At 45.5% G+C, this 27,180-nt stretch overlaps 1 protein-coding gene across 1 annotated transcript in view; it reads right to left on the reverse strand.

The window, feature by feature from the left end:
• Positions 1-27,180, reverse strand: part of efnb1 (ephrin-B1) — a 55,862-nt gene extending 28,682 nt beyond the window's left edge. The window contains exons 1-2 of the mRNA XM_028984645.1: positions 26,583-27,180; positions 3,089-3,366 (exon numbers count right to left, since the gene is read on the reverse strand). Of these exons, the coding sequence (XP_028840478.1) occupies positions 3,089-3,366; positions 26,583-26,701 (397 nt within the window). The 5' untranslated portion in view covers positions 26,702-27,180. The remainder of the gene's footprint in view (positions 1-3,088; positions 3,367-26,582) is intronic.

The following is a 27,180-nucleotide window of genomic DNA, read 5'->3' on the forward strand; positions in this document are numbered from 1 at the left end:
CCCCCCGGAGCAGCGCAGGGTTAAGTGTGCTGATCAGGGGCTCGGGATGATAAATGGGAGTCAACCCTCTGATTTATGGGTCAACTCGATGCTTTTCCACCATATATGCTCTATTGTTTAAATGCTGATGATCAGGGTCTGTGTTACAAGGTACCATGGAAACAGAACATCTTAACCAAAAACCAAATCTCTTTCAACGACTCCAGTGTTGTAGAGTTGTGCTAGTTTCTGATGTTTGGGCGTTAAAGATCACTGTCACCCCCTACACAAGCGCTCAACTTTATATAGAACAGCAGCGCCACTCCATCAAAATAAAAGTCCATTATGACCGACAGCATACGCATTCTGTCATAATAAAAGTCTATTATATACAAAGCACAGCAGCAGAACTGTGTCAGGTACACACACGCACACACACACACACACACACACACACACACACACAGCGACAGCTGTTGAGAGCAACTCGTCTCCATAAGCTTGCAGGCATTTTTACAGGAGAGGAGAAGCTTGGCATCACCGGCTCGCCGCCGAACGGAGAGCGTGTGCGTGGAGACGTCTTCATCAGCGTGGGGGCGGGGCCCCGAGCGTGGCTCGGCGGGTGATGTATATGCACTGTCTGCCGAATCTCCCGGCTCAGCTGTTTCCCAGCCGCGCGGCGCACAGCTGCAGCCGGGACGCAGTGCCTCCCCGCAGCACTTTATTTCTCCCGTCACTGGAAGTCCACGGAGCCGTAAAGCAGCCGTAATGTGCGCCTGGCACCAACACACACTCACGCTCGGAACGGCCCGCTCCGCCGGGCCAGAGGAACACAGGCCGTCTTTGCAGGCAGCCGTGGAAGTGCATGTGTATGAGAAGAGTGTGTGAAACACACACTCAAAGGGTAAAGTAAGAACTGATCGCTATTGATTAGATCATCAAAGGCGCAGACAGAGGCAGGCAGGGATCTGGAGAGGCCGAGAGAGAGAGAGAGAGAGGCTTGTATTCAGCATAAATTAGTAACAGAATCACCTGTGATAACGCTCTTGTTCTCTTGTTCTCTCTCGGTTTCTCTCTCCTCCCCTCACGCTCTCTCTCTCTCTCTCTCTCTCTCTCTCCATCTCCCTCTCTCAGGGCAGTAATACGTCCCCAGAGACAGAGAGGCTGCATGTTCTCTCATTAGCTGCTGGCCTCTGATGAGAGCGACACGTTTTGAGGACAGAGGAGAAAAAAATCCATGAGTAGGAGACAGAACACACACACACACACACTCACTCACTCACTCACTAATACATACGTGGTCAGAGAGCGCACGGAATACTTCTTAAACCAGAAGAAGCGTTTTAAGGCAACTTTGACACCAGCGAGAAGAGGAAGGCACAAAATATTCCTGTAACTTGATTATATTGAGACTCAAACTGCAAAAAGAAAATCCTCCAAATTGAAACATCATTTATTAAAAAAAAATATTTTCAGGTGATTTCAGCTACAAAATTTTTCACATTTACAGGTCACATGACTTTCTAAAATACATGATACAGACTGTCAGGTTGGAGAATGAATGATTTATTGTAAGAGTTTTTAACATCACTTACTCTTTTAATAAATCTATAATGCAAGTGCATCTAGACCCTGACAGCGGCAGTAAGGCAGCAGGTGTGAGACAGACAGTCATAGAGGAAGTAAGACATGGGGAGTGACACTGAGAGAAGCGAGGGGACAGAGATCTGAGTATACTCAGCAGATGTAAAAAAAAAAAAAAAAAACGCCCCAGCTGGATGGAGGGATGGTCGGGGTGGGTGAGGTAAAGAAAAACAACCTCGGTCTCCGTGGAGACGGGTCGGCTGAGGTGAAGTCAATTATGGGATGGTGTCGGGGCGTCGCAGCCTGCAAGCCTGACTCAGTGGAGCAGAACTGAACCAATGAGGGGCGCATGACTGGCGCTGACCTCCCTCCCTCCTTCTTTCCCTCGCTCTCCGTATTTTTTTGTCATTCCCTCTCTCTCAGGAAAAGAAAGAAACAGAGAACAAACACTTTCAACTTCACGAAAAAAACTGTATTGTGGTCCCACTTCCTGTAAAACCTTCATGAGGGTACCTTCATATCACTTGTTGCTGTATTTGCCACACCTTTCTCAGAACATTACCACGACACAATGGTAATAATAAGCATGCACAATGTTTCCAGTTGTCCAGCTCTAATACATGAATATGAAAAGTTCTGAAAGTTCAAGTTCAGAGGTGGGAGGATATTCCCTCGAAATTTTGCTGAAGGTAAGGTATGGAAGGTAATGGGCATCAGAAATGGCTTCACCGCTCATACATTGTTTTTTGCTCTCATCTGAACCACACACACACACACACACACACACACACACACATAGTCTGCTCTCATGCCTTGTTCTGGGATCTGTCTGTCTTTTACGTTAATCCAAAGAAAACCCAATTGTGCACCCTTATCGCAGCACCACAATGTCCCTCTCCAAAGTCCACATCAGAGCCACAAAAGCCTCCCTGTTCTGCCATAACCCCTCAACTGCTCGCTGTTCCATTAGAGGCCGGCGGGTCCGGCTTCACCTCGACTCACGTTACTGAGCGCCTGGCGGGGGACCTCGACAGGACAGGGGGGAAGAGCGGCGACCACCGGCAGCTCACGCATTCACACAAATACTGCGCCCTGTCATCACCAGTTCTGTTTTGATATGCATCAGTCAATTGATATGTATACCGTGTTACAATGTACATTGCCACGTTTAAAAACTGTATTTGGCGACAGTTGCAAGGAAAAACTCTACAACTGTGAAAAAAATTGTACAGGTTATACATTAATTCTCTATGAGTTAGCTACATAAGTCATAAAATAATGACAACATATTATTGTAAAAAATTGCCATTAAATGGAATATGCAATTGATTGTAGTGCTACTCAACACACATAAGACAGGCAGGGCGGACGCCAAGCGCCAAGGCTAATTCTGCTCTCAGTGGAGAGCAGCTGCAGTGCCGTGGTAAAGTGTGCATGCTGCAGTTAAGTGGTGTGAAGTGCAGTAAAGTGTAATTCGGCGCGGTAAAAGCATGCCGCGTGGAACGTGGCAGTGTGGCAAACTCACAGGTGATGTAGTAGTTCTGGTTCCTCTTGAACTCCAGGCCCATGTAGTTGGGGCTGAACTCCTGGAACTTGATGGTGAACTTGATGTCCTTCTCCGGCTTGTTGCAGTTGACCAGCACGTTGGGGTCCATGACGGTGCTGCAGGACTCCGCCTGCTCCTTCTTCACCAGGTAGAGCTTGTAGAACTCGTACGGTCGGCCCACGTCCCCCTTGGGGCAGATGATGTCCAACTTGTCTCCGATTTCAGGGTAAAGTACCAGGCCCTTACCTAGAACAAACCTGGAGCAGGAAGAAGCAAATATTTTAACTGATGATTTATAACAAATCATTTCAACACAAAGTTTCACTCTATTTAATATTTATCTTCTGTTCTGATGCAGAGTCTAATAGTCAAGGCTTTATCTGTTTGAAAAACATTTTACTTTATCTATTTGAGACTGTGAAATACTACAGTATATTGTTCATATTATAAAGGAATTAAAAGTGGTTTGATATGTCATACAATACAGAGCTGGTAAAATGTTAAGATACACCTTAACGTCGTTGAGTTACGATCACAGTGTAAAGTGGCTGCCATTTTTATTTTCACCAATATTTTTGGTTTCCCACATTTCCAGTATGAGCTTTTCCTTATGCTCTTCATCATAGTGAGATTGTGAGATCTGTATAATTTTATTCTCTTTTCCCTCTCATGTATCATTTTATTGCCTAATCATGAGGTGTGGAACTGTGCAACAGCTGCCAAAACTGAATAATGTGGTGCTATGGGCCTCTATGTGTGTGTGTGTGTGTGTGTGTGTGTATATATATATATAAGGAACACTGACAGAGCCAAACACAAAAAAGAGAAATGAATACCGAAGCCATGAGGAAAAAAAAAACATAAATAAAACAGAATCTATTAGAATGCTCTCTGCGCAGGGATGAATCGGCGCCAGCGCCGCACGGATCATTCTGTTATTTTGGCAGCATCATTTGACACGGGCTGGCATGGGAACGAGAGCTGTGTTTATATACGAGTCTTCATCCACCAGGGGAACCTTTTCATTCCCGCTCCCCCTTTTTTCGCTAAACCGGTGGCTTGGAGAGGAGCCCCTGTGCCAGTCCAACCCCGGTCCCAGATGCGCCCACCGCGGCATGTCATGCCAGCCCATCCGCCAGGCCCCAAACCCCCAAAAGCCAGGCAGAGCAGGGGGAAGCGACTCTGCGTTACACGCCTGATTGAGAAGAGGATTCAAAGTGGCAATTGGCTTCCCGGCTCCGGCTCAAAAGTGTCCTTCCTCGCTGCCAGACCCACAACGCAGAGTTTCCAGCACTTAGGGACGTCAGGCAGCGCAGACGTCATTATTTGACTGAGTTGCTTGATTTGGCCCAAACAAAAGGAGCACGGTCCAGAAGGAAGGGGGCTGTTAATATGATAATGTGGATAATTGCTAAATCAGACCTTACACAATCAGAAGATTACACACACAAAAGAAAAAGTCTTTTTTTAGAGACTTGATGGGAGAAGACATATGTGAGGACGGATCTAATTTACACCCCTGTGTTCATACCTGGATCAGCTCAAAAATCATAATTTGGTTCATCCTGACAGGCTACAATTACCCTAACAGATGTTTTTCCCATTTAACTCGTCGCTCAGTGCAGTTGGTAGGAGGATGTTTCTCCCCTAAAAATCCAGGAGGGATCCTAAAATTAGGTCAAATTAGCCGTAAATGGAGATGTACCGGTGTAAAATATGCATTTAATACCAATACATTGCATAATACTTGTAATTGCATTTTTCTGTCTGCATCGTGCATCTCTAATCTCACCGAATCGGGCAGATGGGAATCATCAGATCAGATGCACAGGGTGGGATGTAATGAAAAAGTGTGTGCATTAACACACACCCACATCCAGAAAACAGAAGTATGGATAGACAGATGGGCTGTGATCTTTAGTGAATTCAGTCGCTATTGACCAGTGGGTCTTAAGGGAATTTGGATTTATCATTTCATCATTCAGCTCCATTTTCATTTTTATCTCACACACACAGCTTTATTTCTGTCTGAGAGTAAAAACGTACAAAAAAAGGATTATTTAAGTTATTTTAGGAAAAAATATGATTTTCATTTCATTTTAACTTTAATAATAACAAGTGACTCTGCAGAACTAAGACATATTCTGTCATGACTTGGGATGAGATGGGGAATGCGGCACAAAGCGGGACATCAGGATAAAGGGGATTTTAATAATCACAAGAAAAACAGGCATGAGGGCCAGAAAACAGTGGAACAAGGGATAAGCAAAAAAAACAACCAAAGGCGTGTATCCGAAACGACAGGAACAAAACAGCAAGGTAAGGTAAGCTCTAATGGACCAATCCTAGTTTCATCTTGGATTGATCAGGACTCCGCAATTGGGTGCCATGGCAGCAGCTTTGTGCTCCCAGCCGCTCCTGGGCATCACATATTCACTGAAATTAGGTCAAATATTCGAAATAATAATAGTAAATGAATAATTCAAGTAGGCATTTAGGCTCTATCTAGGTACAGCTAAAAATGTAATAACAGAACAATGCTGACACGCCACATGGTCACCAGAACTAGAACGGTTCATTTCCATTTGATCCAGCAACCTGTACCCATGCCTCTATCACAGCTCACTTGGCGTTTTCCAATGGAATATTAATGTGTGTGTGGTGTGTGTGTGTGTGTGTGTGTGTGTGCACTCTCCTGAGCTGAATAATGGCATGGATAATCGAGGTGATCTAAAGTGAAGGTTGGAAATGAGACATTGCATATTCTGCCATTATAGGTCAAATTGTAAGACAGGCGCTGAAAGGGAGCCCTGATGCCTTAACCTGAACAAGCCAACCAGAAATGCTGCGCAGTTACTGACAGTACACAGCCTGAAGACATTATTATACAGCCTTATCAGACATTAATGCTCGCGCCACGTCCTCTAATGTCGTCTAGCAACATTGTTCTCAGCAGCAGTTTTTCCCTGAGCAATATGTTCTGTACGTTGATACGTGTGATGCGTGCATCCATCATCATGGATGCTCAGAAAGTCCTCCATCTCAGAAACATTTCTCTCTTTAGCAGGCACTGTCTTGAAAGAAAAGTGCTGCAGAAACGAGTGTGGGGTCGATTTACATCTCTGAGGAGGCGAAGCAGGAAGTGGTCAATGGAAAACGTTGATCAAAGGGATGTATTTTATACTCATGCACGGTCACAAATTAAACAAAAAAGGTCAGCCGATCTGACACCCGAACCAAGATGGGCTTTAAACACCTTAGAAGAACATTCTTTCTGTATTCAGAATGCGTCTGAAACGCCGGCTACGTTGCCCGCTTCCTGAAGGTCTTGATTCCAATAAAAACATCCTGGCAAGGGGTTTCCCAACATTAAAGTTCATCTTCTCTGTTTTCTCGAACAAGTATGCTTTAGGCAGGGTCCTAAAAGCCCAGCAGCACCTTTCTTTGTCCATCGAGTTTGGCCTGGAGTAGCACGTCCGTGAAAACACCCGCTCCGGCCTGGTCCGGGAGAAGGTGGACGACGAGGAGGCGGAGAGGCAGATACAGACGGCGGTGGTGCTGCTGTCCTGTGGGAGCGGCAGCGAACTTGACAAGGCGGCAGGAAGTAGAAAAAACAGAAAAAAGCAGCACGACGAGGACGTCAGGAAGCGGCTACAGATTACAGCTTGTCTGCGTGATTAGAGCTTTCAGCTGCCGGTTTCCTCCCACCCATTTGCAGAATGACAATTGGCCTCTCCTCTTCATCACTATTATCAGCCAAATGGAGACGCGCACACACACACACACACACACAGATGCATGTGCACAAATCCACAGATACACTCGCAATCAGACACACACTTACAGGGCACGCATGGACAGAAAGACACACACACACACACACACACAGGGAGGCATTATGGGTGTTTTAAGGGTTATGAATATTAATGAGCGACATTAGCATATTCAACGGGGACACTCAATGCGGCCTGTCTCATTCGGTTTTCACATCTAGCGCACCCTTTCATCTCTTCCTCAATGGTCATTCTGCCTCTTTATCTCTCTCTCTCACACACACACACACACACATAGCAATTATAAGGGCATTGGGGGGATTCAGGTACTGCAGGTATAGAGGGGAAATTCATTTAAATTCTATCTATTAAAGTGGTTTTACTGTATTACGCACACGCGTGTGTATGTGTGTAAGAGACACAAAAAGGTGTGACAGGGAATCTTATTGTCGCCCTGACTGTTGACGCCGGTGCTGGAGGGTGCTTCAACATGGGGTAATAATCCGGGGCTAATTGCCGGGGGGGGGTGACTGCTTCTGACCTGCCTGGGAATGAATGGGCGGCATGAGTGTGTGAATCACACCAGCGGCAACATGAACTTCACCAAAGTGCACGTTCATGTCCAGGGTCAAGGCTAAATAGAAGGTCAATCAGCAGTTTTCACTTTTTTATGTCTTACTGTAACTCCAAACCCTCTGAAACACAAACAAGTCGGCTGCCCATCCTCAGAGTCTCTCTATTTGCAATACTTCACAGAGATTAGCACCCATTTGCATGAAATTAACTCAGAGGGGTGAGGGACCTTCAGTAAGAGCCAGGAACCTTTTGTGTGTGACTTTTGTTTCCACTCTGGTGGGAGGTGACACAGGGGAACACCAAGCTGCAGACGCTCCTTTCACCCGTCAATGAAGACGTCAACGTTTTTTGTGTCAGCCGCTGACAGCAGAATGTGTGTGTGTGTGTGTGTGTGTGTGTGTGTCGGCCGACGACGGGGCAATGTGTGTGCAGGAACAATCGGCGGCGGGTGATTTCATCTCACCGTGCCGTAATACGCCGGTACTCCCGCTGCGGGGAGAAGAACTTTTAATCAAATCCCCTCGGTGCTTCTACGTGTATGTGTGTGTGTGTGTGTGTGTGTGCTAACCGGTCATATACCAGGTGCTGCATGGCAGGATCTCTATGGGTAAAGTTCACAGAGCAGGACCTGAGTGTGAGTCACACACACACACCAAGACACTGAAAGATTGTGAGAATCCAGACTCCTACACACAGCGACAACCATGCATTCACACACACACACACACACACACACACACACACGCACACAGACACAACTGATCCTGATATGGATGTTGACCCACCCCTTGCTGATCAAATTGCATCATTCCGGAATATTCCCAGTCCTAATAGAAAATCCGCCTTCACCTGTCAACTGTGTCTCCAATCTACACAAGATGAGTGCTTGTGAACACGTTGTCATGGCAACACCTCCCATCTCACCCTCTCCTCTTTCCCTGATGGGAAATGATGTTGATGATGCTCCTGATGATGGTCATAGGGGAGAGTGGAGTGCCGTGGGTGGGCTCCTGTTCTGTCAGGTGCAGCCCTCCAGTTTGTAGCTGAGGCACTCAGGGCCCGCCCCTATCCGGCTTTCCCACTGCCCGTGTCCCCAAGCCACTCACAAGCCTCCCGATGTAACCATAAAAAAATGGGGGGGAAAGAATCACAACAACAGCCACCCAGGTATCCCCCAGGGCTCTCCTATCAAACGAGAACAAAAGCACCGGGAAATAACACAACTACCTGTCCTCATATCACAAACAACAGGGGAGCTACTCAGACGGCGAGAGCAGAGAGCCGAACTGGGACTAAAACCTTATTGCATCATATTTCGTGTCAGGAGTGAACACAGGATGAAAATCAGAGCGAAGGTGACACCAAAATAAAGACGAGTAAGGACTGTGGATGTCTGGTAACTGGGTTTAATTGTTTAGCAAATAAGCATAACTGCACTTAACACACATTTAATCACCTTTGAATCAGACTGGCATCTGATAATGGCTGAGTTCATATAAGCACTGACCTTCATCTTCACACACTTTTGTTTTTAAAGCATTGTGAGTGCCTACAGAAACAAATATGTAACATATGTACTAAAGTAAAGTTAAAGTGAAGTGATTGTCACAGCAGCACAGCACACACAGTGAAATTTGTCCTCTGCATTTAACCCATCACCCTGAGCGAGGGTTATACATGTGTATCTAGCTCTACTGCACTTGCCAGGACCATACCATTACTATATATATTTACCTCAATGAGATTTTGCATTGTAAAAGTTTTATTTGTAAAGAAATAGTATTGTGGCAAGCAAAACGTCCCCACATTTACAAAATTGCATTTAACTACAATGTTGTTCTAACTTTACACACACAGGTCTGCAGACACCCGCACATACACATAGAAGGTTCCAGTGGGTGTATACACACATACACACAAGCACATACACACACCACACTAACATGAATCACTATACACTCAATACACAGAGATCCACACACTTTTACCTCACAACCTATCATTATCACATTGTTCTGCTGCTCCCCTCTCAAATGGGAACACATGCTCAAAACAGCTGGTGCGCACACACACATACAACACACACAGACAAACACACTCACACAACCCCCCCGCTCCACTCTAAACGGAAGGCTTGGCCCCCTCTAAAGCGCTCCCTCATTTTAAACAACGGAACATGGGATTAAGACTGACTTGAATGGCGCCAATTAAAGTGCTGAATGATGCTGCCCATGCAAATGAGCTCCATTCAGACGCCGGCTTTTCACCATATTGCAGAGGGGGGGCCTGGAGAAGAGAAAGCCCAGAGTGGGTGCCCCCCACCCACACATTCCATGAACAGCTTTGAGCGCATGACTTGGCCTAGCCCCCTCTAATCCCACAATGCCAATGGTCTGGCAGGACGGACCAATGGGAAGGCAGCGTGTCAACTGTCACAAGGGCAGCTGGGAAACAGCCCTAATATCAGCTCTCTGTTTACATTGGACTGTTTTGCTGTGATGCTGAAAAACAGCCAGCCAGCCACACACACAAACACACACACACACACATATTGCTCTGCTGTTTAAAGCATTATGTAAGAGCTGCTTTACTAAGCTCTGTAAATGTGCGTCCCAGTGTTCACTCGTACATTTACATTTATGGCATTTATCAGACACCCTTATCCAGAGCGACTTACAATCAGTAGTTACAGGGACACTCAGGGATACAATTGTAGTAAGTGGGTTTTGAACCTGTAACTTTCTGGTCTTCTCGTTCATAGGCGAGTAACTAACTCACTAAGCTACTAACACTCTTGTAAAAGTTCTGGCTGTGATCTGGTGATTCCCCGGGCCATTCGCTATCAAGACATATGCAGCCTAATGTGATCTGAAAACACAAAAAAGGGCAGGTTTGAGCTATGCGATGAACCTATTCATCTAAATCCTTTACGGCCTCCCACATACTCACATCAAAACAAGGTCAAAAATGTGACACAGAACAAACAGTCAGGAGAATTAAGCAGCACATGACCGCAAAATACTTTGTTAGTCCAACAAGTCAATATAAATCTGTCCCTTTGTCCTGTCCACCAACGCGACATACCCAAAGTACAACCTGTAATGCATTTTAGACAGAAATACCACCATATTATTGTTCAAAAGCTCTCAAATATATCAAAGCTTACAGTGAACCAGTGTTTACACTGGAAAAAACCTTTTGAATGCTGAAACAACATAAACTTTATCCAGCCTTAGTTATTATAAAGTGTGCCAATGTCCCAGAACCAGAGACATGACCCCAAAAGGCTCATTTATGCTCAATGTTAAAGACAGATACCAAGAGAAATGTCGGTACTGTGTTCATTTTGTTTGTATTTGTAGAACAAAATTTTAAATGTCTGAGAGACCTCCACGGTCACACCCATGTCACATCACAACAGCCTTAAAGTTGGTGAGGTGGAACGACCTGGCAACGACATTGCATAAGTCATGGGTTTAGCCCTGTGTAGCCCTGTGTGTTGAAATTCACTCTGGATAATGCAACTAGAATTCAATTCAACTAAATAATGGAAATGTGCGAGATGTGATGAGTACAAGGGATTGTAAGATGCTATAAAGGAAGAAGGAACATGGAGCACGGTTTTAGGGTGTGTGTCAACCTCAAGCCACACAAACTAAAACAAGTTGTTATTATGCAGGGAGAAAAACAAGAAGACACACATTGGCGCACACACAGCCTCACACACGCAGAAAGTATAGTTCACGTTCAACAACTGTGAACGTACAACAGCACGAGGCTTTGCTGCAGCAGTTTAATCTGTCATAATTAAAACACCGGTTCCGTGCACGCCTGCAGGTTGTCCCATCTCTGCCTAATCAGAAAGGAAAGTGTATTAACAGCAAAACACAAACTCCATCCACCCCCCTCCCCAACACAATGGGCCTCATTTAACGAGCGCCATACACAAGTGCGATGGACGCCGAGCGGGAGAGGGCCATGTGACGGCGTCCATTCTCCGACCAATTCCTCCATCTGAACAGCACAAGTGCCTCTTTGTTCATCCTGTTGTGAGAGAGGGCAGAGCTTTGTGTCGCGGACCTCGCCATATCCTGCTCACAATGGGCAACTGGCCTGAGCACCTATACACCCACATACATGGACACTTGTTCGCACACACAGATGTTGTATGTGTCTTTGTGGGGTGCTAATGTCATGTAGTATTTACAGAAACTGATTTTTGCCATCAGTTTGTACATGCAACTGTGACCTTAATCAGTTAACTACACAGCTCACATCTATGGTACTTCATGAATGGCATTTTTTGTGCAGGCTGATCTAGTTCAAATAAACATGAACTAGTTCATGGAGTTCAAACTATTAAAAAAAATTAACTATGAACTAGTTCATTTGCATTTGTATGATCTGAATAGTGAATGAACATAAATAGGAACATTTTAATGATCTGTTGGTCTGTTTGGTCTGTTTGTGCCCATAGAGGTAAAGTTATCTGCCTAACTCTAATTCATTTTTTTCAATTGCATATATATCCTCAGTGTTTGCTACAGCCAACCACATTTCATTTCGAAGGTCGTTTTATGAGGAATGGCAAAATGTCCCCACAGGGAAGGTTTTGGGTATGTGCATATCTCCATGCATTTTCCTTCTCCTGAGTTGAGTGTGAAAACCTCTGTTTGTACCCACAGCTCCCATAATGAGGGACACTTCCTGTTGGAAACCTGCTGACTGTGTCGAGACTTCGATTAGGAGACACCAGAGAAACTCACTGCGGTTGCAGGGCAGGATAACTCTGGCTCAGGGGAACAATAAAATGGAGGGATTTTCCATCGAGCTCTGGCCCCTGCCGTCCCCCATGGCATAGAGCGCAGAGGTTCATGGGGGAACGCAGAATGGTTCTTTGAGTAATCCTGCACACGCAGTGGGAGAGGAGCAAAGCCAAAGTATCTGTTCATTATACTGTCTGCTTGTCTGGAACAGGATCTGTAGCACAATGCCTGGAATCCACCTCACAATGCAGGGTTAACCTGTGTATGTGTGTGCACACACATGTGTGCATTACGCCCTAAGGCGCATAGTGTGGATCTCCACTTTCGGGGAAGGAGGAGATAATCAATCTTTTGCTGTGTCTGCTAATCCACATGCACGCCCCCACACCATCCCACCCACACACACACACATATACACACACACTCTGAATGGTTATTGCGGCCCCCATCAGAGAGGATTAGCATGATGCCTAATATCACATGGATCTAATGACTTGCACTGGATGCATACTCAGCAAAGCATTGTTTGGCAATGCTTTTATTGCTTAGTGGGGACCACATGGGCTCCCAAACAACAGAAAAACCTGACGAGAACAACCTGAGAACAACGTTTAGCCGGGCAACACCAGGAAATGCTCATTAAAAATACTGATTCATATTTGTTTTCAGATAAATTTTCACTTTTGCCAAGGTTATGATAGTACCACATTTATCTGAATGCAGTTGATATTAACACATTATTTGGCTTTAACGCAGGTGTGTTTTCTACGGTCATACTAACATCAAACAGCAAACATTGCATAGCTTATGAAATGATTGTTGATTTTATTTACAGTATCAATTGCAATACCTGTATATTGTGTCAAAACCAATAGGACAAATGTTTAGTCTTGGAAAAAGATGATGGTCTTATATTCAGGATTGTTCTTTATTATAAGTATAGTTATTATATTAAATTATTGTGGTGTGTGTAGGTGAATATTTGAACTGTTTTTAGAACTGCCTCCCATTCGACTGCATTGATCAATCAGATGTTAAAACCAACAGAGTGCAAATGGCAAAAACCCACCCAAACACATTCAATTAAACAGCAGCGTGTGTGTAAACTCGCCTGGAAACTCAAAATCACTAAAACTCTATTTACATTCAATGCATCAGCAGTCCAGAGAACAAGACACACACATAAACACACAAACACACACACACACACACACACACACACACACACACACACACTGAGAAACATACATCAATCAGCTCGACACTGTTGAGACAGTGTCCCGGGGCTTTTTCTCATTTAAACACTTCCAAAGTGAAGGCTTGCACTTCTCTCGCCCGGAGCCATAATCAAACACACACAGAAGCCGAAGCACATACTCAGAACGTGAGAAAATCTCAAATTCGGCAGGTGATGACTCACCTTGGCGAGTTAATGCGAGACATCAGTGAGATGGGGCCTGGACTCACCATCCCTTTCAGCTCGGGGGACACATTGTTTTGTGGAACTGTGAGTTTTCAGACTACACACACACACACACACACACACACACACCCCACTGCAGATGCATCTGTCAGCCTACTGTGAATAAGGAGGAATGACAAGGCTTCTATGGAGCCCCTGATGCATTTCTGAGATGCACATGGAATAAGAGAAGTGTGGGTGGGTGGGCGGGTGTGTGTAAGGGATATTCTTCTGCACCTGTGAATCGCTTAATTGGTCCCCTTCAGCACAACCATCCATCAGGTTAAGAGTGTGACAGAAGGCAACCATAAGCACACACCTGCACTTCCGAAAGTTAGGAGCCACACCCGATTTCTTTAGGGTTACAGGTGTAACTGGAAGAATGAGCTGGGTTCAGTTTTTTTTTTTTTTTTTTTTTAATGCAGTTGAATTATGGGAAATGTATTCTCTCACATTCGTAGGGATAATTACTCATGATGCTAATTTTAAAAGAGTTTCCAAGCAAATATAAGTAAACGACCCATCAGTCCCATGAGCTCCTCTTGTAAGGCAATCATTCGCCAGCTGTCAACAATCTGGCAACGTGGCGCACACACACACACACACATTCACACCCATGTGCAAACCCAATAAAGCGCTAAGCAGGTCTGGTATCATGATTGGGTTATGATTACCATTCTGACGGGAGGGTGATAACCGAGAACGCTTCAAACTATACGTTCCTGCACTGCTGGGGATTTCATGCGAGAAAATCTCACATTCAGCCAATGCAGATGCAGAACAAAGGCCAACGCAGATGCAGAAAATGAGGAGTGACAAACTCATAAATGATCTGCCATAAATACCCGGCTCCTGAATCACACAACACTCATGCTCAATTCTTCCTTTCTTCCTCTATCTTCCCATATCTTGGTAAAGGAATTTTCTACTCTCTCAGTCTCAGAGTACCATATGTAGTGGTGAGCCCATCAGTATTCTGATGATAACGGTAAGTTTGATGATATATAAAAAATACAGAAAAACTGCTTGTTAATGATTTGACAGCATAAACATAACATAACCTTAAAATATTATGTAAAAACTTAAAAAATACATTACGCAGGTTAGTATTTATTCTTAGTCTTAAATTTAAAAAACAAAAATTCTCCCGCTGTTGTGAATGATATGATATCTTTATGATATGGCACACCTCTACTAATTTGTATAAATTGTTTTATCTTTTTCTCATTAAAAATATTTACTTTAATGTGAACTATGATTCATTTTATGTTGGTGATTATGGCTGAAAATCAATGTCTCAAAAACATTCATGCAGTCAAAACTTGTTTAGAGCCTGAGGGTTTTTCAACTTAAATTATGAAAATAAGTATTCTCATTTGTTGCGATGCACTAGTAATATGAGTGCATAGAAATAGGTAACTTCTGTTACACTGACTGAGCACATTTGACCTAAAGGTGCTTTTCCCACAAACACACACACACACTAGTGTAGCGCTCCAGCAGACATGTTTTTCTATCACACAGTCTCTTTCTCCCTTCTCCTCTTTGTTCGCAAAATAAGCCATCGCATTCCCAATCGAAGGCTTTTTTTTTCCGGCAGAGGAGCAGCATTCCTGGACGGCGCTCCTGGGATACAGCCGTGCCCTCCCACCACCTCCCATCAGACACACTGACACGAGTCAACATAAAGAGACGAGCAGGCCAGCCAGAGGCTGTCAATTAGCTCTGACTGTGTGAGTGTGTGTGTGTGTGTGTGTGTGTGTCTGGGCATATGTGTCTGTTGTATGTCAATACGTGTGTGTGTGTGTGTGTGTGTGTAGGTGTTGATAAGAAACAGATGAAGCTTCCCACAAAGAAAAAAATGAGCATTTTAATAGGTGGAAATGTTCTCTTTCACACATATCAACACATGCATGATCTCTCTCTCACACACACACACACACACGCACAATCAACATCCAGCAGCATCTGGAATAGACACATTTAAGGTTGTAATGTTGTCTGATGTGAACGCTTGACTGTGTGTGTGTGTGTGTGTGTGTGTGTGTGTGTGTGTGTGTTATAATGAGAATTCTAATTGCGCGAGAAACTGCTTCTGAAGTCTCCTGACATTCACAGACAGAAATGACCAGACAGGAAGCAAATGAACAGGTTTTTCCCGGCAGACTGGAACCACGCAGAAACCGAGAAGCCTGGGAGATTTTTACCACGCATGCACACACACAAATACAGATACATATACATCTACATATACACACAACATGACACACTGTAAAAACCGCACCTAGAGACACAAGCCTAGTGATCTAGTGATCTTTTACAATGCTGATAAAATTCTATGGTATTTTTGTTATTTTCTACTTCAGAGGGCCGTGCAACAATTATGGGGAATAAACAAAAAAAGAAAGAATGACATGATTCATATGCAACGCTGCTTGGAATATGAGGGATGATGAACTGAACCTCTTCTGAACCAGGGGGACTCGCCGGTGCAGCGCGGCCCGTCAGAGGGCAGATAACCGCTGTTGTCTCTGTCGGCCTTCCGGTTTCGACACACAGACAAGAGCGGTGCTAATCTCCTCTGATTCTGAGGGAGAGAGTGAACCATGTCGAGTGTCTTTCAAAGCACACATGTTGGCAGACACACACAGAGGACGGTATCTGTGGTAATCCCCACTTACACACACACACACACACACACACACACACACCTGCCATAGCGGCCTGCCATAGATACCCATTATAAACGTGACCAGATATAAGGGTTCACCGAGACAGAAAGCAATAACAGTACCATAATGAAGTGTGTGTGTGTGTGTGGGTGTGTGTGTGTAAATCATTAAACAGTAAAAGTACATGCTCATTCTGAAGGAAATAAGGGGCATGTCAAGGCTTGCCACTGTGATCAGACATAAACTGCGCTCTAAGATAATTAGACACACACACCGTCTCTGTCTCTGACTCTCTACAGGAACTATTTCCAACTGGGAATGAATTAGTGTGGCGTTTATGTTAGTATATTCACCCATGGTGTGCAGGTTCATATGTGAGTGTGTTTTTGTGTGTTGGTGTGTTCATGTTTAAATGTGTTTTGTATTTACATCCTAGTGGCACTCAAATGTCCCCACAAAGACATGAAAAATAAACCTTTCAGTACAAATGGGGACATTTTATTGCTTTACCACTGGGGGAAAAAAGCTTATTTACAAAAAAACAATTTTTTGAAAGCCCATTGGAAATTTTAGGAAGGGACACTAGAAAGAAAAAAGAGAGCGAAAGAAACCGTCCACTGGGAATCAGAGCAGACAGGAGAACAATGACTGGCTGTCACTCAAACAGACAACTTCATTTCAGCTTGGTTACTCACGGCGCTGGCGTGTAAGTGTGTGTGTGTGTGTGTGTGTGTGTGTGTTGTTAACTTGTCAGTCTGGTGAGAGAGTCGGCCAATATGGCCGTCTGTATCTGGGGAGACGCTCTGCTCTCAGCCTACATACATGCTAATAGCATCTCCCACCCTAAACACACACACAATCTGTTTAGCGCTTTTCACAGAAAAATAGATGGTGTGTAAGCGTATGTGTCGTTTGGAGTTCTGCTTTTTCTCACCAGGCAAATGGCTTTCTTCTCAAACCATCTTGAAACTCTGTGTAAAATGGAAGCCGTCCGTTGGTAGTAAGCCGTTGGGCCTTTCATGTGTGCATGTGTATTTTCTTTACTCAATATGGTGGTAATAAACATTCTTTACTCAATTTTCTTTACTCAATATGGTGGTAATAAACATTGCTGGACACCACAGAGAAAATGGATCAAGCATTTTCAAAATGTCTCTTAATTAAAGGACAACATCTCAAATGCATATATTGAGAATGTATATAACACACATAAAACAACTTATAAATGCAACCAACACATATCAATCAGTCTCTAATCATTAAAGTACTGTTATCACGTTTACAATCTGTTCTGTCTTGACATTCCCTTTGCTTCTTGGAAAGTTATTGACAAAAAAATGAAAAAGGACGTGCATGTGTAATAATCCTTCACTTTCATTTCACATCACATTATACTTTTCTATACATGTAAGTATTTGTTTTTCTTGTAATTAACATTTTGAATATACGGAGAATGTGTTTTTGCGTCTGACGGCCTGCAGCTCATCTGGCTGCAGCCGGGTCTGACTTCATCGACAGAGGAACATCGGCCGAACTGCCTCTTTTCTTCAGACCCCGACTCAAATTAGCAGCGCTGTGCTCTCCTACACGCCCGCTCTCTCTCTCGCTCGCCCTCCCCACCCCCCGTTCTCTTTAGTGATTGCTCTTGCTGCTGTTGAGGAGCAGCTTCAGAGAGCCGACGGCTGGAGACAGTGGGAGTAAAGACGGGCTATTAGTGCGGCTACATCATCACCATTAGAGGCCTGGCCTTAATCTCTCCTCTGTGACAGCCGAGACTGGCAGACAGACACACACACACACACACACACACACACAGACGTTTAAACACACATGCACATGCGAGCAGATAACATATGGTCACATGCACACAAGCATTTAAAAGAAGGCATGCACATATATACACACACACACACAATATGTGTACATGCGCACACACTCGTTTTTAAAAAGTTTTTAAAGTGAAGTCAATGTCATTGTGATACTAAGCCAAGCACAGGAAATGCACCCGGGGACCAGTGTGTAGGGGACGATACCTTGCTCAAGGTGACAGCAGTGGCACCTTGGCGGTTACAAATGCGTTTCCTTACCCACTGGGCCGCCACGCCTCCCTCTGCTTCTGTGGAACAGCCGCAACGTCATTACCACGAGGAACGCATCCCACTAACACACGCGCTACACAGACCCTTCCAACAACGGCGCAGTCATACCTGCGCGGGTCCGCCTAAGTGCAGCGTTAACAATGCCGCGTCCCTGCGGGAGCATGTATGGAGAACACGCCTGGCCGCGTTCGCTCTGGGAGAGGCCGGGAGTTACTTTCCTTTGTTTACATTCAACTTCATGTTTGCTTCCCCGCAGCACAACTTTAAACGGTGCGCGCCGGGGGATTACGGCCGATTTTGGGCTGAATGGAGACAATAAAACCACAAAACACACACATACACGCGCACCGTATCTGAAGTAATGCACGCTTAACCACGGGAAGAATTCTTCCACACATAAACTCAGAACCGTTTCTATAGGAATAGCCCAGTAGTGTGGAGAGGCCGGGAAGACGGGTTCTTCTTCGCAAACATGGCCGACACAACTGTCTCTCGATCTGAAAGGGCCACTCAGAACGGCCCTCTAGTGCCACTGAATAAGGGGCCGTCCACAAACTCCTGCAACTGTGAAAAAAGTTTGCGCAGAAGCGAACTCTCCTAATTACCTGTGTGAGGCAGACAGAAAGACACAAATACATCCTGAAACCGGGAAGTCATTTCTTCAGCTATGACATATAGTAATATCTCTTAGTAGTATCTCTTCCTCCATGTTTACACGTCTTTAATGTGTGCACTATGTCTGCTATGTCTGTGAATTTTGTGAATTGAAACTGCTGGAATTTCCCTCTGGGATCAATAGAGTATCTATCTATCTATCTATCTATCTATCTATCTATCTATCTATCTATCTATCTATCTATCTATCTATCTATCTATCTATCTATCTATCTATCTATCTAGCTCTCTATCTATCTCTCTATCTATCTATCTATCTATCTACTGTATATATCTACATGGTGATGTCAGACCGATGTGCATGTGCCCATCTATGAAATCAAATGAATACACTTATCAAGCATTTAGACAACCTATAATGTACATTACACTTACAGTATTTATCAAACGATCAAGGATCCAACAGGGAAGCGATACAAGAGGCGATATTTGTACACTCACAATAACTGCACACAATCAGGTTAACAATGAACAAAACACAACGAAGCTCCCGATTCGCGGAGTCGGAGTGCCCCCTCCGGAGTCAGTCCATGACAAGAACGACTTACAATAGGTAGTTACAGTCCCAGTTACAGTCCCAGCCAGTGACAGTCCCCCTGGAGACACTCAGGATTAAGTGTCTTGCTTAAGTGTCTTACACAATGGTATTAAGTGGGGTTTGAAGTTGGTCTTCTGATTCATAGGCACGTAGCCCACGAGGCTACTACCACACCCCTTACACATAAATACAAATGAGCATCCACGTAGCAAGCTCTAAAGTAAAAGTGGCATGATTGTTATTGTGAAACACTGCAGCACAGCACACAGTAACTCAACAAAATGTGTCCTTTGCTTTTAACCATCGTGATCAGTGGGCAGCTTTGACAGGTGCCCGGGGAGCAATGTGTGGGGACGGTGCTTTGCCTAGTGGCACCTCAGCTGCACCTTGGCACCTTCTGATTCCGGGGCCGCTTCCTTAACCACTAGGCCACCACTGCACCACTAAAGATGGGACCCAAAGTGGCTTGTGACAGCCCTGCCCCCTTGTGATCTTGGGGAGGTTCAGGCCTACTGTCTAGACGCTTCCCTTCACCAACCGGCAGAGTTTCCTGTCTCCTGGTTTCAGCAGCGCCGCTTTCTCATTCCTCCCCGCTGCCCCTCTGATCTCTCCTCCCCCCGTCTGAGAGTTGAGAGGAGCGTTTAAATGGGTGAAAGAGCCCCGCAGGGCGGTGGGCTACAGGTTGAGCTGGGCTGAAAGGCTCAATAGGGCTGGAACGAAGAGGCTACCCGGGCGGTGGCACAATGCAGTGAGCCATGCTGATCTGGGAACAGCCAAACAGCCACATCAGCGTTTACGAAGGAGAGACAATGGCGGAATTTAGGAACGGGGACGGATATGGTTACAGAGGAGCTGCAGAAGACAAAACCAAAACTCTCTCTCTCTCTTTTGTCGATCTCTATTCCACATATGCTGCCACTGAGGCTGTGGGGTCGCCTACGAAACGATGGCTCTTTAAGGACAAACAAAACATTTTAATAACAATCCTTCTTGCCAGACACACACACACACACACACACACACACACTCCACTATGATTTTACTTCAATTACCAAAAATGCTTCCACTGAGCTGTAAATGACTTCCAGACGTGTGTGTCTGTGTGTGTGTGTGTGTGTGTGTGTGTAAGTTTAGGTACAGATTCTGTTGGGATTGCTCCTTTCTGAGCCGAGATTGCAGTGAGAATCACGTGAGAATCAAACTTTCTGTTTCATCTTGAAGATAAGATGCCTCCTTCTTCTCAAATGGCCTCCAAAAGTCGAGTGTCACCTTACATTCACAGCCAAAATACGAGATTTCGCAACAAGTGTTAATTAGTTTTGAGACGAGGGCTGTTCTCTCATATGCAGGTTGGTATGGGAATCTGTGAACAATCGTGCACACACATACACACACGCACACACACAGCTAATTCAACACCTACACCAGCCTAGTTCTGTTACATAAATTCCGCATCCATACATACATGTAGTGTGTGTGTGTGTGTGTGTGTGTGTGTGTGTGTGTATGCGCGCACGTTTGGCTGCAGCCCAGTCTCTGTTTGTTCAGCAGAAGTCGTTGGCGCTGTATTTGACTGAGGAGCAGTCATGGATGAGGAGAGCGAGACAATACAGCGGTTGTAGCCTCGGAACAATGACTGAGCTTACACCACCAGAAATTATCACACATGCACACACACGCACACACACTGCACACACACATCCTTCATTGTTGACGAGCCAGTAGAAATACCTGCTGCCCAGTATACCAGAAACTGTCCACATTAAACGTTATAAACTTTTTTGTTCCTCTCAAACATTGATGGAGAAGTGCCATCATATTTAGATTTTTATTTTTTAAGACATAAATTAAATTTTTGACATAAAAAAATGGCCATACAACATCTGTCTGCTACGCTGGAGTTCTTATCTGAAAGGCATGAAAAAGTCCAAATCAAAACGTGTTTATCTCTAACACACACACACACACACACACACACGGACATGTTTACATCACAGCTTTATATTCCCTTTAGATACATTGATATAGAATATCACGGGCAGCCTGACTCGAGCTGCTTATGTGCACCCGAGTCGCGGCTCGGCGGGGCTCCGACGACAGATTAATAAAGCTACACACACGTGCGCCCGCGCGCAGGCACTCGCGCACACCCCCGCACCCCCGCAGTGACGACAGATTCGTAAAACTGTTCTGAACGGACACAAAACCACCTTCAATACTGCACTTCACTGCCTGTAATCTGAGGCTGCCATTAGCAGCACATAAGGAAACTCTCCTTTTGTGTGTGTGTGTGTATGAGTGAGTGAGTGAGTGTGCGCGTGTGTGTGTGTGTGTGTGAGAGAGAGAGAGAGAGAGAAATTTAAAAGAAAAATTAGAGAGATTTTTTTTTCGATTTTTCCTAAATAATTGACAATGCGTTGTAGTGTGTGAGTCAGAAAATGAAACAAATATATTTTTCTTACCCTTACATAAATATATATATATATATATATGATGAGTGAGTGTATTAAAAACATTTGTGTGTGTGTGTGTGAGACAATCTGATGTAAAAGAGTACCTTTCTCCCTAACAAACGCAAAAGTTTTGAACTCAAACAGGTGGAAGCACACACACACACACACACACACACACACACACACCTGCTTCCTGACAATAGCATGTCCAGTTCATTTCTATTGAGGTTGAGTTATTCAGACCTGAACCAGCTGTATACTCACACACACACACACACACACACACACACCTACACACACAGCGGCTGCAGGGGGTGGGTGTCGGTGGGTTTAATGACCATATGAGAGCCGCTTCCTCCTCTAAGCCGCACTCATAAAGCAATGCTGCTTCAAAAAGCGCTTAGCCTCACCGTGAAACGCTATCAACTGCAGAACAATACACACACACACACACACACACACATTCACAACCCACTGTGAACCACTATAATCATAGGAACTACCCCTACTGAGCACACACACACACACACACACACACACACTTAACACAGGAATCCCTTTATTGTGCAAACGCAGGGAGCGAAAGGCCAGTTGAGGGGGTAAAAGCTGACAGTGTTGGGTGGGGGTTGCAGGGGGGTTGTAAGAGGGTTGTGAGTGTAATGGTGGAAGTGTGTGTTCAAGAACCGAAAAAAAAAATCATCATCAGTGCAACTCCTGTTTCTACATCCCATTTTATTGTGATAAACTCTGTGTGTGTGTGTGTGTGTGTGTGTGTGTGTGTGTGTGTGTGTGTGTTTGCGTCTCCCTGCCTGCCCTTTGAAACAGTTGCTGAGTTAATCTCTCTGCTGTCAGCTCTAATCACACACACTCCGATCATCACACACACATGCAATGCACAACAACACACTCACACATTCACTCACTAACCCTCACACACACACACACCAGTAACACATTAACCCACATAGCATGATCTCACTGTACGCATTTAGATCACTGTCATAGGCCTGATGACACACACACACACACACACACACTACTGCTGCACTAATTAAAGTCAAAGTCAATAAGCTGCTCTTATTCCCAGTGTAGTCTGCCACGACACCAGACTCATTTCTAAACACACACACACACACACATACACATACACACACAGACAGACAGACAGATCATCCACAAACTCCAGGTCACTCATTAACCTAAAGCCGAGGTTTGGAGGGCCTTGCGGTGCCATCATGTGTTTTCTGTTCATTACGGGCCATTAAGGCGCCATTAACAGCCGGTGACATCATCGCCGCCGTTCGCCGATTTTTATCTTTATGATGAAACACTCAGTTTTAATGTTTAATCGGAGATCGTTCAGCCAACACACAGAGTAGGTGGAAGACCAGCAAATCGTGAGTTGTTCTTTTTTTTTTTTGATGTGTGTGTGTTTTGAATTTTATGAGGTTTTTTTTGTTTGTTTTTTTGTCATCTGGAGAGATATGAAAAGCCGGGAGGAGGCAGCGGCTTACTTTCGCAATAAATAAAAGGCCAGTCGAGGTGATATTTACACCACCATGCTGTCCCAGAAGAGAGAGAGGGAGAGAGAGAGAGAGAGAGAGAGAAGGTTTTAACTGGTCGTCTTCAGGAATTTCATAGCCGTTCTGCCCACAAATGTAAAATTCACCCTGTATCACAAACGCCGCAACACAGCAGCTGTTTCAAAGCAGACACACACACACACACACACACACACATGCTGATAACCTGACATGGCCTGAAGCTGATACACACACATACACAAATGTGCCTCGGGGAGCACGTTCTATGTAAAACTTGCAAAACAGACAGGTTACGTTTATAAAACAGGATGAAAGTGTGTGTGTGTGTGTTGTTCTTTTAAACTAGCACCAACTGTTCTCACAAAGACAACCCAACATTTTGTAAGAGTGTTTAAAGTGAAGACATTCAGCTGCATGTTTACTAAGTGTAAAATATGATTAAAAATTTACATATTTAAGTATATGTGTCTCTGTGTTTGTGTGTGTGTGAGTGTCTTTCTGTGTTCGTCTGTGTGTGTGGGTGCTTGTTCTTATAAACTAGCACCAAATGTCCAATGTCCGAAGACAAGAACACACCACATTTTGTAAGAGTGTTAAAAGTAAAGGCATTCAGCTGCTAAAGCGTATTTGTGAAGGCAAAGATTTCGTTATAAAAACATTATAAAAAATGTCGAAATGTGGTTTTGTAGTTTCAGTATTTGAGTGTGTGTGTGTGTTTGTGCTGCTCGGATGTGACTAACATTTAACTAAAACTGCGGTTAGATTTAGGGATTGGATTAAATAAATCTCATTACGTGGAGGTAGTTACACAATAATAGTACATACGTTACATTGTTATAACCGCGCGTGTGTTTCGCGTATCGGGTGTAAGTGCGCCGCTGGTTGGCAGCGAGGCAGTTCCTTCTCCTGCGAGAAACTTAAGCGTATCGCCGGGCTAATGAGAGACAGATTTTCAATTAGCTCTTCATTGCGAGCCTCTCCTGAGAAATTAAAGCTTAACAGGTTTGTTCAGTATCAGTCAGTCCGATTACAGGCGACGACTTCCCGTCTTTCGGCAGAGAAGAAACCGGCTAAAAGAAGCAAAAAAGTCCTCTCAGACAGTTCTGCAGTTTAGAAAGACACTTTAGAAATTCACAAAAAAAAAAAGCCCCAACAAGAATATGTTCTGTAGTGTAAATTAGTGAAGACTACATTGATAAGAACACATTTGTGAAAATGTGCTTCGTTGCATCCCTCGTTCACCAGCTTCCCCTGCGTCTCCTGGCTCGCTGAAGCTGCCGCGTTAACCCGGCGCATTAAGCGACAACAATGGCGCGCCCACGCCGCAATTTATATAATTACGCCCGTCCACTCGGCGCCCTCCTCCCCCCTCCCCGCATAAAAGAGAATCGGTCTCAGGGCCGCTTTATTGCAGTTTTACAATAAAAAAACATTTAAAAAACGGACGAAAGGGCTGAACGCTTGTGAGGGAGAAAGAGGCGGACTTGGTTTAAAAAAAGCAGCTGCGTCCATGAATAGAGGAGGGATGGAATTTTTGCCGGCCGGAGCGTGTGCGTGAAGGCCCGGCCCGGACCGGCGCGGTGGTAAGCGGGTTAAGCCGCTTTGCTGAGTGACTTAGCGGCGCTGAGGCCCATATGTCTGCTCTGGGGCAATAAGCCCCTCGGCCGGACCCGCCGCCTCGCCGAAAAGCGGAATCACACGCGCACGAGACTCTCAGAAAATGGCGCGCCACGTGCCGCGGAAGGGCCCGAGCGGTCATTAGATGGCAGCTCGGGACGGACGTTTTGGATGGCGCCGTGGACGCGGTCGGGGTCTTTACTCCGACTCGGCGTCCTCTGCAGAGTTCCTGCGGACCCGCGTCCACCGGACGTGCAGCGTGATGAACGTCGTCCTCACAAAATGGCTGCTGCACCGCGGAGGTGAAACTTGCCGAAAGTAACTCAGGTTGAAAAAGAACAAACTTTTATTTTTTCTAACCCACAAACGGCAAAGTCGCTTCTCTCACACACACAAAAACACACACACACACACACACAGAGTTCTCACACACGTTTCTCGTGGCTGTGAAGAGGCAGCTCTTCACAAGCCAGATAAACCAGCACTTCTGCCAGTGACACACACACACACACACACACACACACACTTCCCTCCTTGGTGGGATAAGCAAACAAACGTTAACTTAGTGGGGAAAAGCAGCGCCAAGTGGTGTCACCAAACACGGGGCCCCGTTTTCCCACCTGCCCCGCTTGGTGGGACCCCAGCACCCGGCGGCTGCTGTTTACTCGAGTAAACACGAAAAGAAGGGGCCACTTGGCGCGAGACGGCCGCTCCCCGCTTCCTTCCCCCCGAATCTTCTTCTCGATTCATCATGCAACGGGCCAGAACGTCTTATTGCTCGTTTATCCCGCATTTAATATTTATTTGTGTGTGTGTTCAGTTAATTTTTTTTATCTGCACTGAACACAGCTACGAATTAAAATTAAAGGCAACGTTTACTTTAATTACAATATCGGATATTGTGAAACATTTTAAAAGAATACTTTTATTTTCTAAGATTGTTGCAAATCTATATATCCGTTCAAACACTTTCTTACGTTTATGATTTGGAGAGTAATTATTTAATTTCAGTTTTTCTGCGCTTTCGGGCCCCCAAAGTCACCTCCACACTTCGCCAAACTTTTGACGGGCAGCGATCGATAATCCTTCCATTTTTCTTTTATCAGCAGGCTGTGGTTTATTAAACGTCCGCGGGGCCCCGCGTTCTCGACCCACGCTCTCCGTGTCCGGGGCTCTCGGAACTTCGCCGGTCAGCTCGGCTGCAGGTGCGAGTCCGCGCACGAATAAAAGGGTTTTTTTGGAGGTGTGTGTGTGTGTGTGTGTGTGTGTGTGTGTGTGTGTGTGTTCGTGTCACTTACTTGAGGTTCTGGGAGCTCCACACCACCGACTCCAGGGACTTGGCGAGGGGCAGCGCGCACCTGCACAGCAGGGTGAGGGCGCAGAGGTAAGACCCCCAGCAGCTCCGCCGCGCAGCCATCTTCGGCGGGTCCGGCGGGGAGCCTGCGAGCGGGTCGGCGGCGGCGGCGCACGGGGCTTCTGCGCGTCCTCAGCTCTTCCTCGCGATCACCATCACCGTCGGCGCTACAGCTCCCCAAAGCCCCGGGTTTTTCTCCGCCGGTAAAGTTTGTGATGCGGACCCACGGAAAAGGTCACCCCGTCCGGAACCCTTTAATTTCTGCCACCGGTTCTTCAGTACCTGTCACCAGCGCGGGTCCATTCCCGTTAAAAAGGGCGCCTGGAGTATTCCGATCGGGAGGGAAATCCCGGCGCCGAGCAGTAATTCCCGGTCCGGGAGCCTCTCAGATTCTTCCCCGCGTTCTCCCCTGCAGAACCCCGCTGCCGGTCTCGGTCCGCGCTCCGCGGCTTAATCCGGTCCGCAAGCGCGGCGCCCGCAACATCCCCGGGGCTCGGTGCGTAAAGGCGCAGCGCTCGCAGCTCCCGCGGACTCGCCGCTCG

Source organism: Denticeps clupeoides, chromosome 6 (genome assembly GCF_900700375.1).
Source record: "Denticeps clupeoides chromosome 6, fDenClu1.1, whole genome shotgun sequence".
Taxonomy (NCBI): domain Eukaryota; kingdom Metazoa; phylum Chordata; class Actinopteri; order Clupeiformes; family Denticipitidae; genus Denticeps; species Denticeps clupeoides.